This window comes from Vigna unguiculata, chromosome 5 (assembly GCF_037176805.1).
Source record: "Vigna unguiculata cultivar grain cowpea cultivar isolate G323 ecotype 2 chromosome 5, ASM3717680v1, whole genome shotgun sequence".
NCBI lineage: Eukaryota > Viridiplantae > Streptophyta > Magnoliopsida > Fabales > Fabaceae > Vigna > Vigna unguiculata.
This window is the reverse complement of record NC_140796.1, coordinates 45,405,109-45,428,521: the sequence shown is the minus strand read 5'-3', so window position 1 is coordinate 45,428,521 and position 23,413 is coordinate 45,405,109. Positions and strand designations below refer to the sequence as shown.

Below are 23,413 nucleotides of genomic sequence, written 5' to 3'. Positions count from 1 at the left end.
CAGTAGTAACAAAAGCCCAATCTAAATGATGCCGCAGTGAAGTCTATTGCTTCCTGCACTTTCAAATTACTAATTGCACTCCTAAAATATAAGGAAAAATTCCAAACTTTATTTATCATTATACCACACCATATCATCACTGTTACCTAAAGGAAGAAAAAGAGAGAAACAACGCTGCACAGGACAAAAAGAAGAAGAGAAAATGAAAAAATAAAACTCTATCGAAAGTATTTTCAAGAATATATTTCATGTGTTTTGAAAAGATATTTCCGAAATCTATTGGAGTTTTATGATTGCTATCATCTTGATAAGCCAAAAGACACGAAAAGAAAAAAGCGAAAGCGGAGAGAGAGAAAGAAACAGAAAAAACTTTTTGATATTTTCACTGTATTGTGGTCAAACATGGTTTATATATATATATATATATATATATATATATATATATATATATATATATATATATATATATATATAGAGAGAGAGAGAGAGAGAGAGAGAGAGAGAGAGAGATTAGAAAAGGAAAAAAACTAATTATATACGTAGAAACTAACAAACTAACTAACTGCGTAAAACCTGGTAAAACCCAACACGCCCCCATAAGCTCAAGAGTGAATATCAAGTAATCCGAGCTTAGACACAACACTTTTGAAGATGCCAGGATCAAGTGCCTTTGTGAAGACATCAGCGACTTGATGCGTGGAAGTTATAGGTAGGAGCTGGAAGAGTTTGGCCTGAACCTTCTCACGGATGACGTGACAATCTATTTCGATATGTTTCGTTCGTTCGTGAAAAATGGGATTCAAAGCAATGTGACGCGCTGATTGGTTGTCGTAGTATACTACAACAGACTCTTTTGGTTTAATTTGCAGTTCATCCAATAAGTATTTCAACCACTGAATCTCACAAGTGAGAGTGGCAAGGGCCCGGTACTCTACTTCTGATGAAGACCTTGAGACGGTGGATTGTTTTTTCGATTTCCAACTTATTAATGATGAATCAAGGAAGACGCATAGTCCAGTTGTAGATCTACGTGTGTTGGGGCAAGTTGCCCAGTCAGAGTCACAAAAGCCCTTTATTTGTAAAGTTGAGTTACTGGGGAAGAAGAGGCCTTGTCCAGGTGCTGCTTTAATGTAGCGAAGGACACGATGGGCAGCTGCGAGGTGTTCTTCTGTGGGGGATTGGATGAATTGACTTAGGAACTGTACGACATATCTGATATCAGGCCTGGTGTTTGTTAGGTAAAGAAGTCGCCCAATCAGTCTTTGATATGGGGTGATGTCTTTAAGAGGAACTCCTCATTCGAACAAATCTTTAGTTTCTTTGGTAATAGGAGTAGCACAAGCCTTTGAAGCAAGGAGACCATTGTCAGCTAAGACGTCTAAGGCATATTTCCTTTGTGAGACATGGATTCCCTCACTTGATCTAGCAATCTCCAGCCCGAGAAATTATTTCAAATTTCCCAAATTTTTGACTTTAAAGGTGTCATCTAGGGATTGCGTGATTTGCTCAATATCAGAGAGATGATTTCCTGCAAGTATAATATCATCAACGTACACTAAAAGAACAGTGATGTTAGTCTCGAATATTTTTACAAACAATGAATGATCATATGCAGATTGAGAAAAACCAGAGGCTTTAAGGTGAGATGAGAGCTTCGCAAACCATTGCCTGCTGGCTTGCTTCAAGCCATACAGGGATTTCTTCAATCTACAGACTTTCCCGCTTTCAATATCAGCACACCCTGGTGGAGGAAGCATACAAACTTCTTCATCTAGATCTCCATAGAGAAATGTGTTGTTCACATCCAATTGTTTCAAAAACCAATTCTGGGCAGAGGCAATGGCAAGTAGAAATCTGATGGTGGTTAACTTTGGTACAAGGAAAAAAGTATCCAAATAGTCGATGCCCTCCAGTTGAGTGTAACCCTTGGCTACCAACCTTGCTTTGTAGCGTTCTACGTCACCATTAGTATTATATTTTACCTTATAAACCCATCTGCAGCCTATGGGTTTTTTGTCTCGAGGTGGATCAACAATTTCCCAAGTCTCATTTTGTTCAAGGGCTCTAATTTCTTCTGTCATGGCCTTCCTCCATTCGGGAAAATTGACAGCTTCACTATAAGAAGATGGCTCTCTATTGGTGGACATAGCAAGAACATATTTCAAGTGTGAAGAAGAAAGTTTACTGTAGCTGAGACGTGAAGATATAAGATAAAGGATATCTTTACTGTTTTTGTTTGTATAAGAGCTAAGTTGGCAATGATAGTCTTGTAAAAAACTAGGTGCTCTTCTATTTCGAGTAGAGCGTCTCAAAGAATCAGTAACTTTTTCAATTTGAGATTCAGTGTGTGAATGATTGTGTTCAGTTTGCACATTTCCAACATTGTAATTGATAGATTCAAAAAAAGGATTAAAATATGATATTTGACAAGTATTATTTGTTTGCAGAACATGATCAATATGGTTGGCATAAGGAAACACCTTTTCATGAAAACCAACATCTCTGGAAACAAAAATATCTCTACTCTTAATGTCCAGCACAACATATCCTTTGGTTCCATTCTGGTAACCTAAGAACACACATTTTCTAGCTCTTATGTCGAATTTAGACCTATTTCTTTGCAAGCTAGAGGCAAAACACAAGGATCCAAACACTTTAACATCATTTAAATTTGGAGTGATCTCATATACTAACTCATAAGGGGTTTTTTCTTTCAAGACTTTAGTTGGTAAACAGTTTATTAAAAAAAAGCTTGCATAACAGCATAGGACCAAAAAATCATAGGAATGTTAGATTGAAAAATAAGACTTCTACTAACTTCCAGAATATGCCTATGCTTTTTTTCTATAATAGAATTTTGTTGGGGGGTTTCTATGCAGCTGGTTTGATGAATTATACCAAGATTATCATACAAGTCTCTACACATAAATTCACTTCCATTATCAGAACGTATGATTTTAATTTTCTTGTGAAATTGAGTGTTAATCATGATCACAAACTTTGTTAAAGCATCCCTAGTTTCAACTTTCGTTTTCATTAAGAACACCTAACAAAACTTGTTGTGGTCATCCACTATAGTCAGAAAGAATCTATGTCCATGTATAGAGGTGGTGCCATAGGGCCCCCAAATGTCAACATGTATCAAATCAAAAACATGCTCAAAATACGAGCTACTATTATTAAAGGAAAGCCTAGTCTGTCTTGAAAAATGACATACATCATAGGGTTTGGTTTCACTAAAGACAATATAAGGAAAACGTTTACTGACAAGATGTAGAACTTTATCTGAGGGATGTCCCAGCCTTTTGTGCCAAATTCCCCCATCTTGAATCTTCGAGTTATCATGATGTCCCTCAGTGATGCTGGAGAAGGAATTTACAATCTTCTTTGTGGCTGACAATTGCAGCAGGTACAATCCTTCTTGGAGCTTAACTTCTCCAATCATCTTCAAAGAACGGGCATCTTGGATCTGACACAACTCAAAGGAAAAAATTAGTTTCCAGTTGTGGGATCTAACAATCTTTTGCACAGAAATAAGATTGAATGCAAACTCAGGTACAAGAAACCCATTATGCAAGAAAAAGTTATCAAATAGTTGAAGAGTCCCATCATAGTGTGCAAATATATGTGACCCATTTGGCAGTTTAATACACGTGGGTCTTATTTTTCTAAAAACTACAAAATTAGAAACATCAAAGGTAACATGGTTAGTTGCTCCGGTATCTAGAATCCATGTAATGTTTCTGTTCTTACCAATTAAAACCTTCTCACCAGTAGAATCAGACATCAGATTGTTAACTTTGTGAGAAACATCACCTTTGGCTTCTTTGATCATTTTCATGATCTGAAGCATTTGTTCATTTGAGAAAATACTACCTTCCTTGCTTGGTCGTTGATCATGTTGTTTAATCACAGTTTCGTCTTTTTCAGCAATAGTGTTGTTAACCACCTTTTCACCTTTGGTCTTGTACCAAGGGGGATAACCGTGCTTAGCATAACACTCATCTATGGTGTGGTATAGTTTGTGGCAATAGCTGCATTGTTTGTCATTATTCTGATTCCTGTTTTTGCCTCGTCCTTGTCCTTGTCCCTTCCAATTCTCATGATTCTTGGAATTTCTTTGATCCTCAGTGTTCGCTGCAGCCACCAAGATCTTACTGCTTTCTATGTTGTTCCCAATTATTTGTCGTTCTTGTTGCATAACAAGAGAGAAGACACGGTTTATACCTGGCAATGGCTCCATTACCAAAATTTGTGTCTTCACAGTACCATAAACGTCATTGAGTCATTTTAGAAAACACATGATGTACTTGGATTATTTGTGCTTGATAACAGTTTTGATGCAGTCACATTCACACTTAACCTTACAGGTGCAGCTTGGTGTTGGTCTGAGAGACTCAAGTTCTTCCCACAACGCCTTGAGATCCGTGAAAAAATCTTGACAGATCTTTCTCCCTATTTGGTTGAATGTAGTTCTTGAAGAAGATCAGAGATCCTGAAGTGGTCTCCCTTGGAAAATCGCTCGCGCAAATCATCCTATAAATCTTTTGCGTTTTCAATATACACAACGCTTTGCGCGATCTGAGTATTCATGGCACGCGTAAGCCACAATATCACCATCATGTTACATCTTTCCCAGGCATCATGGAGGATGGTTCCATGGGTTGGAGTTTTGACACTACCGTCAAGGAATTTATGTTTATTCTTGGAGATCAGGGCACGTTTCATGGCGCGACTCCAAGCATGGTAATTAGACCCATCAAGCTGAATATTGACCAACGTTGCTCCTGGGTTTTCACCAGGATGCAAGTAGAAAGAACTCGAAGGATTCTGGGATTCGTCTGTCGTGGCTGTGTTTTCTGATGCCATCAAGAAAAAACAAAGGAAAGATTTGGAAAGACGAAAAAAGAAGCAAAGAGGGAAACCTGGCTCTGATACCATATTGGAGTTTTATGATTGCTATCATCTTGATAAGCCAAAAGATACAAAAAGAGAAAAGCGAAAGTGGAGAGAGAGAAAGAAACAGAGTAAACTTTTTGATATTTTCACTGTACTGTGGTCAAACATGGTTTATATATATATAGAGATTAGAAAAGAAAAAAACTAATTATATACGTAGAAACTAACAAACTAACTAACTGCGTAAAAACTGATAAAACCCAACAAAATCCATTTTTCGAAAGGTATTTTATGAGTTTCCAAAAGTTCTTTTCAAAATTCTCATCCCGAGTAATTTATTTGAAAAACATATTTCATGCCTTCCGAAAATAACGTTTTGAAAATTTTGTTCCGAAATTGTTTATAAAATTTTGAAAAACTTCTGAAATCTGAAAGGGTCAGATGGTCATTTCAGAAGCTTAGGAGCATGCATGAAGAAATTATGGGGTGCAGAAAGTAAAACTTCGAAATGGAATCTAGAAAGTAGAAAACTGAGGTTGAAGAAGCTGCTTCTTAAGTGAAACCTAAATCTCAAAATTTAAATTTGGATATTTCTTTCTGCACCCCTATACACCCTCATGAATATTATATTTTTTTAGTTCCTTTTTACATCTGAAAGTTATGTATAAAAATATAAATTTTTTATATAATTTTTTTTAATCAGCACATATCTATTTAATAAATTAATTAATTCATCAAATTTTAGAAAATCAAAATTTTATGAAAAAAACTTATATTAACATCAATTCATTTATTTTTTATGTGGTCTTAAACACAGTTTTTTTAGTTTGAGAATTTTTTCACGTAATATGTAATATTTCTTCTCTAGTTAGAGTTATAAAGATCATATGTTTTTCTCACACAATAACTATTAACTCTCTTTAATAAATAATAAAAATTTTCGTACTTAAAAATATCAATTCCCAAAATTTTATATATAATATATATTAACCACATCAATTTAAAATATATTGACCACAAATTTAATTTATACTAGTGTACACATGGACATTATTGTGCCTGTGTGTACGCATTTTTTAAATATAAATGATAATAAGTTAGTTGGTAATAATAGTGTAATGTTATTAAGTTAATATATAAAATAAATTTCTATTTATTAAAAATAAAATAAGGTAAATAGAGAAATTAATTGTTGATGAATAAAAAAAAATAAACAATTTTACAGAGAATAAGTAAAAATAATCATTAATTTTAAAATATTTAATAAATAATTATATGATAAAGAATAGAATTGATATTATAAAATGTGGACACGAAAGAGGAAATTCTCTTTATATATATCGTTATAATTAACGACCTCAATAATAAAACACAACCAATAAAAAATAAATATAATAAATCAGAAATAATTTTTTTTACCGTCACAACAAAAGAAAATATATAATATAACTAATTATATAACTCATTTTAACCTATTTAAATGTATTTGAGTTGAGATAAATTTAATATGTTTGCAGATTGGGTGAAACCCATGTATATACATATAAAATTAAAACCATGGTTCATTCTTTGTATTCTAATTGTGCATCTATTGTAAAATGTAGGATGTGGTAGAAATTAGCCTTCGATTTATTTTTTATAATTTTTTAAATATTAAAGGGAATAAAATGAATAACATATTAGAAATCATAAAAATAGATATAAAATATTTCGAGAAACTTACATATGGAAATAAATATAGAATAATTTTGAGACTTGGGTTTTTTCAGTAGTTAACATTTTATATTTATAATATCGATATTTATTGAAAGATAAAATCGATCTAATAATGAGATATAATTCATATTTTTATAAATTATCTATAATAATATATAAAGTGGATTCTTTCCCACTTTTCAAAATATCGATTTTATTCTTTAAATATAATAATTTATTAAATTTTTAAAAATTGACCGTTATTTTTATAAATTTTTTATAAAATCAGATGTTTCTCCTTCTTTTTTTTTTTATTTATCGATGATTATTTTTTTATTTGTTTTTATATATTTCACTTTATTTTTAATAAATTTAATTTTAATATATATATTTAAAAAATACATACGTAAGGCTAGCACCTGTGTTAAGCTAGACAATAAACATTGTGTTTTCCAAAAATACATTTTAATTTTTAACGCATAATAGAAAAGGGTACCTGGTTTCGCCAAAACAAGCCGCACTGAACTTTCTCTGCATCGCCGTCGCCTCGTCTTCCCAGAACCATGGCGAAAAATCGGAATAAGAAGAAGAGGAACGGTGTCGTTTCAATGGATACCTCCGACGCACCCGTTTCGGAACAACCTCAAGGTACCTGATTCATCGGTTCCTGATCCCTTTTTACTTTCTATGCTTTTGGTTCAAATAAACATTGAAAATAGTTGAAATTGTAATTCTTTTAATCTTTCACTGGAACTTAATTCCTGTCTTACAAATCTTATCCCTTTTAAACCATTGTTTTACTTTAATTTTAAATTTTGGTTTCTACTTCCTTGGTGTGCTCTAAAATTGAGATTGGTTTACTTGCAGCAATGGATACATCAGAGTCAGGAGTTCAAAATGCGGTTTCCGGTGCCATCAATATGTAAGTAACTAATTTCTCTTTAGTGATGAGAGATAGATAGTGAATTTTACTTTACACCTCTTTGACACTTCTTAGACATCTTGACACAACTTGAACATGAGTAAGGAAAGGAAGTTGACACTTATTCTTGGCGAAAACAATTCGTAGACAATGCTATATTACAAAAGTAGTAAAGAAATTGAAATGAAACCATTTATATTATGAATAATGCATGGCTCTTTTTTTCAAGCTTGTCTGTATAAAACTTAACTAGTTATTTTAACTATTAAGATACGTGTTTCTTATTTAGAGTTACTTTGTGAAAGATTTTATTACCGGGAAACTATAACAAATTTGTTTTTATAGTGTGAATTATATAAGTCTTAACGATTATATATATTAGCGGTGTCGCCTTATCCTATATTTTAGATGTTAGCAATGTCCCAGTGTCTGTGACAGTGTCATGTCCGATGTCTGCCTTATAGATTATTGCAATTGAGTCCTCGCATAACCTTTTTTCTGTGCAATAGTAGTGTATGTATATTGCCTTTCCTTTAGGCCTTTATTCTCACTCACTCAAATGCATGGTTTTAGATTGTGGTTACGATTATACTGGGAATATCATAGTAGTGGTTTGCAATTGCTGTTGCGATGTGGTTGAGTAGATTTTAACTTCTCAGCAAACATACCAATTGAAGTTGTATATTGATAAATCAAATCATCTTTATAGCTATTTGCTCTAGTTGGACAATTTAGATATTTATTAACTAAGACTTAAAAAGCTTTAAATCAATATTGAAGCAAAGAGATTGAATACTATCCTATTCAATTGAAACAACAAATTAAATGAGATTTATATAGTTTTTCTAAAAGACTTGCAAACTTATAAAAATTGATTAAAAGGGTATAAAGATATAACCACAGTTGGATTTCATGAACATGACACAATAGTTTCCAAAGCTTTAATTATAATTTCCAATATAACTCTTCCATTCATATTGTAGTTTAATCAAAACCCTAATTGTAGTGGAAAGAGCCTAAATTTTAATGTAGAAATTTATTCTCTTTTATCTTAACACAATATTTGCATAAAAGTAAGTGTTATAAGAATGACTAAGACATTAAATAGTATGTCTAATATGAAATCTCATCATTGTTCAACCGTAGGTCTACAACTTCTAAAATGTTTTCCAAAGCAATGAAGCTTAACAAAGCATAGATGATTAAACCATGCACATGAAGCATAAATGAAGAACACAGGAATTGTAAAAGAAAAAATATATTGAAATATAAAAGAAAGTACATAGAGTCAAGATTTATTAATCCAACCCCAATGAATGGGATATTAACTACTCCCAGACATTCCTGGAGCACCAAAATGAGCAAGAAATTGTGAAGCTTGAAGATATAAGTCACCCCCTTGCTCTTTTCACGTTTAGAGCATGCAACCATTTGTTTTTATCTAATGCAAAAGTTGTCCTCTTGCATAGCCAAGTCTTCCTTTCGTTTTCAGTTTTCAGTCCATAAAGTCAACTTTTGCTCAGCAACATAAGACTCACTTAACGAAAATGACATAGCAAATTATGTACTTACGAGGCTTCTCGCTCAATGTCCTATCCCTTTGCTGTGCAACTTCAACCTGTTGCATTTTTGTTTCTTCATGTGCCACTCGTTGAGCAATTGATGGGCTTGCTGATTGAGTATTCTCAGTAGTGACTTTCTTTACTATTGCTTCAAAGTTAATTATCTAGGAAAAGTATGGATAACTTCGTGGTAGCCTTACAATTGTAATCCTAAGTAACATGACTTTATTATCTTTCTAATCCACAAAAGTAAGAAATATCTATTACTTAAATGTAAATAAGAGGTCAATAAGGTATTTTCCTCTTATTTATTTTTACAACCAGCACATTGGACTTTTTAATTTCATTTTCTGTCATATTGACAAGGTATGCTTAGTTTTAGAGAGTTTGTGGGGGTAAATAGGCTAGGCATGCAGCGTGTAATAGTTGTCAGCTCTGAAGGATCTTTGTCCATTTTCTTTCATAACATGATAGGTTTTGGAGGACTGAGTTGTTGAATTCTGTATCTTCTCATATCAAGGAGTGCAGACAATGCAGTTCCTTGCATTTACCATTTATTTGTAAGCTATTAAACACAAGTTGTTTGTGTTTTTACCTTACTTAGTCTTTAAGAAAGGTCTATAAGGTAACATGTGCTGCTTCCTGCTTTAGTTTATTATAGTTCCAAGTGTGGGTTTATACACATACACACACACACGCTATATATATATATATATATATATATATATATATATATATATATATATATATATATATATATATATATATATATATATATATATATATATATATATATGGGTGATGTCTGATACCTTGATATCTTGTGAACTGTTAGTACGTAGCAGACCACATCTTGTTTTGCCATTCCTTAATTACTTTTATAATGGTCTTCTATATTAATAATTTGAAAATAAATCATTTACAAATGGACAATATGTGGTTAGTGATTTCAATGCTTTGTTTAATGAATGTTGAAATAACAAGTTAGCTCTATATGGGTTTGAATAAAGCTTAAAAAACTTTTTGTTGAAGCTTTGGAAAACAAAATAACTTTTACTAGATGGTCTAGAGGAGTGATCGTCTAGTTGAATACAATGTTTGGCTTAAACGAATTTTACAAAGAGGTTAAGCCGATATTTGATAAGCTATTTGTATAACAGAAAATTAAACATACACACTTTTATACTAATTTACTCACTCAAATTTAGCTACATCTAGTTTCAAGCAACCTATAAAGGATTCCTTTCTAATCAACTTATTACAACAATTATTCTAACTCCTATTTTTGGTTCAAGAGTTCATCAAGTCACTCCTCCCGACTAACTTTCTCAATCTCTTCCTAAGATCAAGAAATTAAGTATTTTTTCACACAAAGTCACTCCTAAGTTTCATGAGTATTGTTTTCTTTGTCACTCTTGACTTACAAACAAGAGTTTGATGAAAATGAGATCAACTCTTAAAAGAGAGGATTTACAAATAAGACCACTCCTGAAAAGACACCAACTTCAGTAAGTGAATAAATTACAGGTAAAAGGTCTTTCTTAAACTAGAATACACGGTTTAGTGTTCACTTTATGTCAAAATTTTTGCGTGCAATCTTTTTGCATGAATTGGACGTGTTTCTCTTTTATTTTTTTGGTAATATTCTAGTGGTCCTTGCATGAGCATCTCCTTGTATAGGCGTCTTAGATATTACTGGTAGAGCTTGCATGTGTTTCTTCAGAAGGTTTTGAGCTTTCCGTGCCTTAGGTGGGCATGTGTTTGACCTTTTTCATGTTTTTTCCAGAAAGTCAGCTGCATGTCGAAGCATGTTAGTCTTGTGACACGAGATAACATGCTTTTGTGTGTACAAGATTGTACGAAGTCATTTGTTGACATAGAACATGTTTTTTATCAAAATTAACCTCAAAATCAGGATGGTCAAACTGTATTGTTTATACACCGTCTGCCAGTGCTTTGAGTTTCTAGTATTGATGAACACGTCTTGTGCTACAAGACTTTGTCTATATGCAGAAGTTTTTTGTGAGCTCTTAGATGGTAGATGGCTTGACGTATATGACCTAATAGATGTTTGAATATGGCTTGCGTGTTTTGTTCAGCTTAACTCTTGCAATTACTAGTAATAGATGATAATTCCTCATTTCAGACCTTGGTACTTCAAAACTTAATGCCAAAATTTTAATAGTAGGAATTGTCTTACTATGCAAGTTCTATTCTTCATGCTAGTTTGCTGAGTTGATGGATTGTCTATGTTATTAAACAAAACATGACAGATTTTCTTTGAGAGTATTGCTTAATGTTCTAAAGACAGTAGTTAAGAAGCATGTAATAGATTTTATTAATTGCTTTCAATTACTAAAAATATTCAATTATTTTCATTTTTACTTATTACAAATAAAAGAACTTGTTAACATTTCTCCTTAATCAGTATCATAAAAACACTTATAAACACTGTTACTCCTTAGCCAGTGTCATAAAAGCACCAATAAGCATTGTTTTTTACTTTCCAGTAGAAATTCTACTTCTGTTTCATTAACTATTGTCACTAAAACGCTTATTAACATTGTTTTTCCTTCATACTTTTGCTCTGTTTGCTCCTCAAGTATGGGCAGAGGTCTTATGCCGGCTCCGTTTGCACCTAAATATGGATCACCTGCTTCATGTTTCCATATATTTGCAAAAAGATATGATGTGGCCGCTCTCTTAATATTTTGTTCTTCTAAACAGCTTTTAACTGTTGATATCTTATAAAACAGGAAGATGAAGCAGAAAGGAAGGCCTATGAAGAGATCAAAAAATGTCCGAAAGATGAAAGCAATAGCCAAAGCTGTATCCGCTAACGAGAAGTCCATTGAGAAGGTGTCCAAGAATGAAAACAAAAGAAGTAGAGTTAAATCTGCGAAATCACTCTATGAATGAACGCTCAAGTGCCTCATATCATCATCACTTGGAGAAAGTTTGATATATCTTGCAAGATACATTCCTTTTATAATTTACAGTAGTTAGATATAATTATTTATTAGGTTAAGAGTTCTTTTTAAGAATGAGGCTCCTTTTTTGTTGCATCCTTATGGTAATTATGATTTTATGTACTTTCATTCTGTTGTCTCAATGATGTTAAGGTAAAGTCATAGCTCCGTTTCACCTATCAGCGTCATAGATATGGATGAAGTTCAATAATCCAATGTGAAGCAAACCAGAATAATTATATGGTTTTTTGAAATTGCCAATAACTTAAATTTAATATACAATGAAAATTATTATTCTTTTCTTATTTTTCTGTTTTAAAAGTATTAATGAAAAACAAAACTTGTAATATATTTTAGTCCATAAATTATTATATCTTAAGAAAACGAAGAGGTATAATTGAAATAAGATAAATAAAATATAGGCCCCTTTAAAGATATGGAAGATACAATATTTTGATGGAGAAAATACAATACGCGTAAACAAACCCCATCCTCATTTACGTTAACAGATTGTTCATATATAGATATATAGATAACTATAATTGATTATATATAAAATAAAGAGTTATTTCTATTCTTTTAGCAATCGATTAATTAAATTTCTATCTAAATTTCTTTTTCGACTAAACGATTTCTATTTTCACCTTTTTTTTTTCTTTTATCACTTGCCTACATATTCCAGCTCTGTTTCTTTGGTGCGTAATATTTGGCGTTAAGAAGATATTATACGCTGCATGGGTCGGTTGTTTTTCATTTGGTACAGTCTGATACCTGTTATTTTTCTCACAGTTCTCTTTCTGTTTCTCGGTGAAAGCTTCAATGGCTTCTTCATCATCTTCTTCCTCCTTCTCTTCTTCCTCTGCTTCCTCCTCCTCCTCCTCCTCATCTTCTTCTACAGCGAACAAACTCACCTGCATGCAGTGCAAGTCCGACATAACAAACCTTGTTAACGGGTGGCCTCTTCGCGATGGTAATCTAGCTCAGCTCTGCCACAGATGCGGGTAACTTCTTTTTCTTTACTTGTAATAATCTTTTCTTCTTTCTTTCTTTCTTTCTCTTGTTTCTTCAATACACGTACATTTTCTGATTCATTATGTTCGATCTTTGTGAGTTCTTGATGGGTTTATGAGACTGCATGTAAATCTTTGTGATCATGTTGTTGTTGGGTCTTATTCAATCACAAAAAAACTTCATAGATAAGTGTGGAAAGGGTATTTCGCATTCCCATCGTGACCTAGTATTCATGCATTGTTAACGTTCATCAAGTTCTATACCTCTGTGTAAGTTTCACAATGAAAGTGTTCATGATATAATATTGAAATAAATGGTTCAGACACAAGATATTTTTATGTATTTAATTCTCGATAAAATGTATGAAAACTGAAAACTATGACATGTATAGAAAAAATAACTGCAAGAAGTTTCTTTTATGACTAGATAGTGTTCAAATTATTGTAATACTATGTAGCAGTAGTAAAATATTTGCTTCATCTGACACTTTTATAAATTGTTAACTTCTGTATTTAAATAGTTTCCTTATATAACTGGTTTGAACCTTGAAAATGTAGCTATTTCTATGAAAAAGGAATCTTTTGTGAGACATTTCATAGACATTCTGCGGGATGGTTAGAGTGTGCAATTTGCCTGACGGTAAGGTTGGAATTTTTATTTGTTGGCTAAAAGTGATTTCTGTTGAAGTAAGAAGTGTTGACTTGATTTTTCAGAAGTTGCATTGTGCATGCCTTGCGTCAAATTCAAAAGTTCAGTTCTCGTATGGTGGAGAACTTTGTTGCAACGTTTGTGCAAGGAAATTGATACGAGGAGAATAGTGGCATTTGAGATGTTTCTAGTTCTTCATCACAGTGAAAGAAAAATGAAGCAAAGAGAGTTAGAAAGTTTTGTAGATTGATATAATGGGAAAACCAAGTGTTTGTTTTCTGTTTGTTGTTGTGAATGTCATCATTTCCTCAGTACTTGCTGCAGTAATACACATGATATGATATATTCTTTCTGATACACTCAAAATTCCTATGATAGTATCATATATTTTATGATTGCTCCCTTTGAATACAGTAGCAAAGTCAGGGTCATGAACACATATAACTGATATTTTATTTAAAGATAAAATTGTTAGCTTTATTTAAATTAAGGAATTAAAAAATATATACTTCTTTTATTTTGAAAATTGGATCATAAAAAAATATGTTTGATTTGGGAGATTTTTTTAAAGTTTTTTTTTTTTTGAAAAATAGTTTCCCATTTTTTGTTTTACAAAATAATAGTACATGCACTCACACAACTACTAATCAATAAGCCTCTACTAATCTAAAAATGATATATATATATATATATATATATATATATATATATATATATATATATATATATATATATATATATATATATATATATATAATACACAGTATTTCTCTATTGCTTCATATAAGAAATAAACGGTATATTTTCTTAATTACTTTTTTATATATTAATTTATTATAAATATGGTAATGATACACCTCACTTTATTCTATATAAATAAATTGATTTATTCACCAATGCTAATATAATTTATACTTACCAAATATCACTAAAGTTATATAAATAATTACAGTGAACAATGATTCTGATTTTTAAATGGTGTCTGTCAAAGATATAAATAAACATTATAAAATAGTTATAGTAAAAGTTGAAATTTGGTGAAATAAGAAATGAGAAAAAAAAATTCAAAACTGTTGTTGGTTACTTAGTTGTTAGAAATGTTGGAACAATATATATATGTTTTCTGACAAACTAATATGATTCTTTTTTAGATTAGTAAAAGTCATAAAGTTAATTCTAAATGCAAAACAGTAAATGTAATTAGATCTTTGCCTTTTATAAATTTTGTAGTTTGTAGTGCAACTTAATATGCAAGATATATAGCCTCAAGTTTAATGTGAGACAAATAAATTTTTAATTTGTGCGTTTATTAAAAGAAATACTAATAATATTTTTTATTGTCTTCCTCGTTTTAAAAGCTAAAAATATTGGTAGTAAAGACACTTTATTATTCTCCAAACATGACATTAAATGAGATTAAGATGTTGTCCTTCTTAATTTAGCTATATTAGCCTTGTTTTATGGATGTAGTTTATTTTATTTTCTAAAAAGTCTATTTAAATTAATAATGTATTAAATTAAATGTTTGTAAATGACTAGATACTTTGGATTAAAATTGAATAACTTCTACTAACTTGTTTTAGACATCAATTGTAAATCAAAGAATGACTAAAAATAAAATGAAAAAAGGGATGAACAGAATTCAGTAAATTTTACAGAAATTTGACAGAAAGTTTTATTCAAAGTTGTTAATGATAAGAGGAATTTAATGCAATACTTAATAAATACCAATATCAACAAAAATTCAAAATGAGGAGCAAAAGAAAAACTCGAAAACTCAAGAAATTTTAAATCAGTTTGATTATTTTCAAATCTATATTCAGTTAATTAGATTTTTTACTAAAAAATTTGAATTGTCTAATTAGAGAAATCATACAAAACCGCTTGAATGAAACACCTTTCATGAATATTTACAAAGGTGATAAAAAATACTCAATTATCTACGACACACACCAGACACTAGAGAAAGATATTAATTCAAATTGCAAAACAAAGAAAGATATTACCTATATATATATATATATATATATATATATATATATATATATATATATATATATATATTCACAAAGGAAATTCTATAACTTGATCACCTTCTTTAATGAATCTTAAGTATTTATTTTTCAAATAAGATGTAATTTGTAATTCTGTAAAAAAAAACTTTTTTTAGAAAATCAGAGACGCAAAAAAATTTTTAAATTAAAAATAATTTACTATTCATATTTATCGTTAAGAATGGAAACAAATTCAAAATATATAACTTAAATAAATATAAATATCTATAACAATATATAAAGAGATTTCCTCTTTTGCTTTCATATTTCAAAATTCCAATTTTACCCTTTAAAATATAATTATTTATTAAATTTTTAAAAATTGACCGTTATTTTTATAAATTTGTATAAAATTGTCTATATCTGCTTATTCTTTTTTTTTCTATTTATCAACTGTTATCTTTTCTGATATATTCTATTTTATTTCTAATAAATATATTTTATTTTATATATTAACTTAATAATATTACAATATCATTACCTACTAATATAATATCATGTATATGTAAGAAATACATACACACAGGCGTGATAGTGCTTGTGTTTACGCTAGTTAAAAATAAAGAAGATTAATGTTCGTTAAATTAATAGTAAATTTATTTAATTTCAATATTTATTTTAGTTAACGTTTATTAAATTTATGTTTGTAGCTTTATTTTAATTAGTATGTGATAAATCGATATTAACTTAAATATACATAAATATTAAAAATAAATAAAATTAACATTCATTAACCCAATAATAATCTTAATTATTTGTAATATTTGTTTTATTTAGTATCTCTAGCTTATTGATTTTTAATATTTTCTAGATACTGTCTATTTATTCTAATTAACATCAACTAAGCTGATATTAAATTAAATGAATATAAATATTAAAAATAAATAGTTAATATCCATCGATTTTAATATTTTTTTAATTTTGTTAACATTCGGTAAGTTGAAACTAATTTATTAGATTTAGTTAGTGTATGCTGAACCAAAACTAATATAAATTATTTTGTTTTAAATATTAATTAATGTTGGATTAACTCGAAAGTTAAATTTATATTTTTTTATAGTGGAATATTAATACTATTGTCTCTTTTCCTGTTTTAAAATCTAAAAATATTGGTAATAAAGACCGTTTTATTATTCTTCCAACATGAGATTAAGATGTTTTTTCTTTTAATCAGCAGATGAGATTAAGATGTAATCCTTCCTAACTTAGTTATATATTAACGTAGTCTTGGATATATAATTTATTTCCTTTTCTAAAACAACTATTTAGTTATATGATAATTTTTGAAAGAAAATTTAAATTAATAATTTAACTAAAATTAGTTATTTTAATTTATCTTAATAAGTTAGTGTTATTATTTTTGTTTATAAAGGAAAAGAGGGAATATACTAATATCATTTTATTGTCATGCATCTCTAATGAAAAAACAAGTTAATTAGGTCACATGGTTTATGTTCGATAAAAAAAATTAAACGTTAAATAAATACATACTAATTTTGTATTGTTATAAAACAAGCTCATATTTTATCTTTATTTTTTTTTAACAAGGAAAAACAAATTAAAAAGAGCGAGTGAACGGCTAAAATTACTATTTTGAGAAAATAAAAATAGAAATAAAAAATTTGAAATCCAATTTTAATTTAGATTTGAATTAAACATGGATTGATGTTATGTTCAAAATTAGGATAATTTCATTTTGTTTTCTTGTTGAAATAAAAAAGATGATAGTTAACGAAAAAAAACATTTAAGCATGGTTTATTTTGATAGTTTTATCATATGATAAAGCTATCAAAATAAATAAATTTCTAGTTTATACCTTCTTCGAGTAAATAAATGATTTTAAGTTTTTATGATATTATTGACAATCATAAAAAGAAAATTCTATTTTCATATGTATGATCTTTTCATGTAAGACGTAAAAAAATTGCTTTTATTTATAAAAATACCATCGTGCTTTTACATTGGGGCCTAAGGATTCAACGTAAATGGAGCAATTTTTTTATGTCTGACCTTTTGAGGTCAGACATAAAATGTCTCATTTACTTCAAGGGTACAAGTTCGACATACATGAGACTTTATATGTCTAACTTAAAAGATTCAGACATAAATGAGTTTTCAAAATGTTGTGTGTAACTTTTCTTCCTCGCTTTTCCTTTCCCAAAAACCTGCATACATGACTTCTCTCTCCTCCTTCGACGACACTAGGTGCGATAAAACATCCATTGGTGACCAAAATAGCTCATTTCTTCATCTTTTGTGGCTGACTTTTCATAGGGAGTGGTTTCGTCTGATTGAATTATATTTGTGTTTTGCATTAAGGTTAGTTGTCTGAACATCTACTTGTTCACATTGAAATAAAGAGTGTTTTCCAAGAGCTCAATAACATATTTCTTTATTGTTAATGAATTTTCGTAGTGGTTATAGGTGTTTCGCGAGTTAAGAATCACAAACACACATGCACACGAGAAATTACAAGACAAAAGTAAAATAACAAGAACATAATATTTACGTGGTTCAGTCAAAATTATCTACATCCATGGTTGTACTATATGGTAACCCTACATCAATTACTCTTTGCCTTCTCATTCAAGGTCATGTTCACTCTTTCAATAATACCATTCTGCTGAGGTGTCTCAAGAATAGTTTTAAGCATTCTAATTCCATTCTCAGTACAATAATCAACAACTTCATAACTACTATTCACCATCGTTGTCAGACTTTAAACATTTAATTTTTAACTATGTGTCATTCTCATTGGCAACTTTCCACTTCTTAAAGGTATTAAATACCTATGATTTTTTCTTCAAAAAATAAACCCACATTTTTCTAGTGGAATCATCAATGAAGGTGACATAGTATTGTGATCCTCTTAATGATGAGACTGATGTTGGCTTATACACATTTGTATGAACATGCTCCAATTTCTCAAGCTTGGGCACTCCCTGTCTTTGCAAAAGTAACTATTTTCTGCTTCCCAAACACACATAGTTTATAGAAACCAACCTCTACCTCTTTTAATTATGGAATCTTCCCCTTTGAGACCAATACCTTCATAAAATTCTCGCTCATGTGACCAAGTCTTCGGTGCCACAGAGTCAAAGGGTGACCAACATCATCACTAATTGGATATACTTCTTTTGTAGGTAATTCTACCATGTAGAGGGTTCCTTTCTTCCAGCCGTGAGCAACAACTAGATTTCCCTTTCACCATCTTCCACTAGCCATATTTGAATATAACTCAATATCCTTGAACATCCACCATGCCCACAAAGATTAACATTCACTTAAGTACATGAACATATCTGACATCCTTCAATGTCCAGACTATACCAGTAGAAGTTCTAAGACTTATATCTCACATGCCTGTAATGTCTAAAGCTTCATCATCTGCTAGATGAAATTTGCAAAATTTTCTAGTTTTGAAATTTTCCTTAAGTCTTGACAAGGAGAATCATGTAAAGGTGCACTAAAATCCACGATCCAAGATTCAACTATAAGACCCGAGAAAATTAAATAAAGAATAAATATTTAATTACGATAATTGTGGACGAGAGATACATCTAAAAGAATTAAATTGTATTATCATAACAATGAGCAATGGTAGTTTAAGTGGCTGAGTGTGATGGGTGTTGTTGAGAGGACTTGGGTTTGAGTCTTATGTATGCCATTAGGGATATATTTAATTATTTATTTTATTTTTTAAGTATGCATGAACGTTTTGATCTAAGGAGAGGATAGAGGGTTGGTATGGTGGGAGTTGTACCTATGTGTTTCTTTCATGTGTTTATGCTATTTTTTTCGGTTTCAACCCAGAAACCGCCTGGCGGCAATGCAAGCCTACCCGACGACCCAAGTTGTTTTGAACCTAGTTTCTAGGTTTTTCCTAGAAATCGTTCAACAGCAATGAAAGCCCGCTAAGCAACACGAACAACGTTGGCAAGTTCTACGTTTTGGCTGGATTTTGTGATATTGGGTGCTTTTTATACAGTTTCTTAATCGTGTTTAAAGTATAAAGGTATAAATTACTGATAATTGTCCTTGTGTGATGTTACCTTGGTGTTCTTACGATTGCACAAACATGATGGTTCAACGAGGGTTTGGGGATGAATTGGAATATGATTGATTGTGCAAATGATGGTGATTTTATGTTTGTATGTGAGTATTGGATATACATAAATTCTGGAAATATGATTTGATATAAATTGTTACAATTGCATGATTGGATTGAAAGTTTTATGGTGTGTTTGGATCAAGTATTTTAATTAAGCAATTCAATTTTTTTGAAGAATTTAGATTTCTTTGTAATGAAATGCTTTGTTTAGATATAAAAATTAAAAAGCATTTAAAATGCAATCATTTTTTTTTGAAGTATTTCAATTAGCTAAATTAGTAGAAATTCAAATACCCTCAAAATACGTAAAATTTGAAATTCTTCTCACTGAACCTCACACTCTAAACTCAACCCCAAACGGACCCGACAAGCCCGACAACCATGATGGGCTGGCCCGACGACACAAATGGGTCGGGCGGGCTCGACAACACATATAGGCTCGACGGGCTCCATGACCAAGAAGGGCCTAGTCAACTCGACAACCAAGACGGGTTGGGCGAGCCCGATGACCGAAACGGGCCAGGCGGGTCCGTCACCCCACATGGACCGACGAGCTAAATGACCTAGAGGTATCGGGCAGGCCCGACAACCCAAACATGTCAGGTAGGCCCAACAACCCATACAGCCCCGACTAACCTGATAACTCGGATGGGCTCGACGACCCGACAAGCCTGTCCGACTCGATGACCTAGACGGGCCGAACTGGCCCAAAGACCCATAAGGTACCGACCGACCTCAAGAGCTAGCTGGGTCGGGCTAACCCAGCGACACAGACGGCTGGGTGGGCCTGATGACAAAGACGGACTTGACAACCTAGATGGGTTGGGCTAACTCGATGATCTAGTGGGGCTAAGTCGGGCTAATGACCTAGACGGGCTGGGTCGGGCCGGGTCGACGAACTTGATGGGCACGATCGGGCTGTCAAGCTGATGAGGCGTGTCTGGATCATCAAGTCGGCTTAGCCTAGCCTGTCCGGGTTTCCCGATCAACTCGACCCATTTGGGTCTTCGGGTCGGACCAACCCATTTGGGTCGTCCAGCCCGTTTCCAAATTTATTATGAAGTCAAAACATAATGAAGTCTAAAATAAATATTGTTAAAATGAAATTTTATCTCATAAGAAATTAAATTGTTTTATCCAAACAAGAAATTGAGATGTAAGGAAGGTATTTTAATTTTTTATCCAAATAAGTTATTTAGAAAATGAAGAGAATTTAATTGCAAGTAATTCAAATATAATGCATTTCAATTTTTGTTGAAATGTTTCGTCCAAATACAAAGTTAGGGTTCTCGCAAAAGCAACAAAACCTAGATTTTAGATTCAACTTTTAAGCAAAACCATATATATATATATATATATATATATATATATATATATATATATATATATATATATATATATATATATATATATATATATATATATAAGTTTACGTTGGATATTATAAAGTATAACGTAAATGTCAAATATTAATATAAATTTACATGAAATATTTTACCCGATATGATTATAAACCAAACTGAATTATTATTAGACCTAAACAAGCAAAAAAATTCAAACATAAACCACATTTTCTGTTATAGTGCATGTAGTTTTCAGACGAGTGAGGTGCATTGAGTGCAACTTTTCTACAAGCAATTTCCGTCATCACTATTTGCTCGTTTAAATATAACAAACTCTCATCCTATCACACATGCTCATTACTAATCAAAATGGCCAAAAAGCTTAATAATTAAAGGGACCCACCCATTGTCTAAATTATCTAACACTTTCACTTCACCATTGGACCACTCTCTTTGGAGCTTCGTGGTTTCTATATTTTCATCTATTATTATACCAGTATTGGTACAAAGGAAAATAATTGAATAAGTTGGTTGGTTTTTAAGTGTAGTATAAAGGTTTTTTAGAAAAACAAAAAATATAATAATTTTTCTTAACTTCAATATTTTTTTTTTTCATTTTTACATCACAATAAATATATGTAAATTAACTAATAATTAGTTAAGAAAATAAGAATATGAATAACAAAAAAGTAATAATGTTAGCCTAAAATTAAAAAAGACAATTAAGTAAAATAAAAATCTCAAAAAAAAATGTGACATTTAAAAATAAATCGTAAAAAACTTACTTGTAACTCTTTCCTTATTGTCTCATTTTAAAAGTAAATGTTTTTATTGATCTTATATTTTTAAAAGTAACTGCTAATATTCTTTTAATTCTACTTAATTTTAATTACTGTAATTTGTTCTTTTGCATTTTTTGTGAAGCAAAAATAAAAAGAAAAAGGGTAAGTTATAAAATTGAAGAATCCTACTATTTTATTAAACGAACAATTTCTTTTATTTTTCTATATTTTATATAAAGAACTTAAAAACAAAGATAAATCAACATATCATTGTTTTCCTTTTCACAACTTCAAAGTAGTTATTTGTATAAGTCCGAAAAATTTGAAAATGAAAACTATTATAAAAATTATTATATATACTCAACATTATCTTAGGTTGTATATCCGATATCATCTCGATCTATAATCAAAATTAAGATTTTCTCAAACTTTTATGAGTAATGTCTGATATTATTATGGATTGTATTGCGAATGATTGAGATTTCTTCAACAACACCACATCACGTCGGCATGGATATGACAATTAAGGCTAGTGAGAATAATTGTAATCATAAGAGATTAAGACTGTGTTCTTTTGAGATGAAGGATTAGAAGGAGATGGAGAAGATATCAAAAAGATGAGAGGGTGAAGTTGGTGTTGTTTTAAGTGATTTAGAGGTGATTCTAGAGTGATTAAAGAGTGAAATTTGTGAAAATTTGTGACTGGATTGACTGATGTGATATATTAAAAAAAAATAGAAATAAAGTTAAATTACCAAAATGTTCTTATTATTATAAGTAATATAAAATTATATATAAATAATTTAAAATAATTTTATAAATTTTATTGAATGCTTGAAAATATATAAAAAATATTTATAAAAAATGAATGATACAATATATTTTGTATAAAAATAAATTTAATATATAAGGTGGAAAATAATTAATTTACATGAATTTTTTTTTTCTTTTTAATAGTAAGTTTAGAAGTAATAATTTTTTATTATAATCATAATAAATTATTATCCTCCTTAACATAGAATTAAGAAAGTAAATTAAAACCATGTGTATTGATTTTAACCGCTACATCACATGTAACAAAAATTAAATAATGAAGGATAATTTGGTAAATCCAGTTATGTCACTATCCAATATCACTATAGATGGTGAGATTGAATTTTCAGTCAATCCCTCTAATTATTTCCTCTCATCACCTTGTATCACCTCCAAAAGAATACGCTACTCACCTCCTAGTTGATAAAAAAAACGCTACTCACCTCCTAATCATTTCTTCCCATTCCTTATAAATAGTACATTCACCCAAAAAAACACAATCTAAGAGTTAAAATGTATTAGCAGAGTCTTAAACAAGTTAATAAAATCTATGTGGTCCACATCCAACCAGATATGACATTTGTTCACGAGTTAATTATATAT

At 30.6% G+C, this 23,413-nt stretch overlaps 3 protein-coding genes across 3 annotated transcripts; 2 read left to right on the top strand and 1 right to left on the bottom strand.

Annotated features, from left to right (window-relative positions):
- Positions 1-602: 602 nt before the first annotated feature.
- Positions 603-4,243, bottom strand: LOC146886477 (uncharacterized). Its single transcript, XM_085673464.1, has 3 exons — positions 3,265-4,243; positions 1,597-2,569; positions 603-1,224 (listed from the first exon to the last, which is right to left on the bottom strand). The coding sequence occupies exons 1-3, from the start codon at positions 4,241-4,243 to the stop codon at positions 603-605; spliced, it is 2,574 nt and encodes an 857-aa protein (XP_085529590.1).
- A 2,785-nt stretch (positions 4,244-7,028) lies between these two features.
- On the top strand, positions 7,029-12,222 carry LOC114183803 (uncharacterized). The gene is made up of 3 exons (XM_028070944.2): positions 7,029-7,242; positions 7,462-7,516; positions 11,835-12,222. Exons 1-3 carry the CDS (start codon positions 7,158-7,160, stop codon positions 11,995-11,997), a joined length of 303 nt encoding a protein of 100 aa, XP_027926745.1. The 5' UTR covers positions 7,029-7,157; the 3' UTR covers positions 11,998-12,222.
- A 476-nt stretch (positions 12,223-12,698) lies between these two features.
- Positions 12,699-13,973, top strand: LOC146886476 (B3 domain-containing transcription repressor VAL1-like). The gene is made up of 3 exons (XM_085673103.1): positions 12,699-13,048; positions 13,616-13,697; positions 13,772-13,973. Exons 1-3 carry the CDS (start codon positions 12,867-12,869, stop codon positions 13,874-13,876), a joined length of 369 nt encoding a protein of 122 aa, XP_085529229.1. The 5' UTR covers positions 12,699-12,866; the 3' UTR covers positions 13,877-13,973.
- Positions 13,974-23,413: the final 9,440 nt, after the last annotated feature.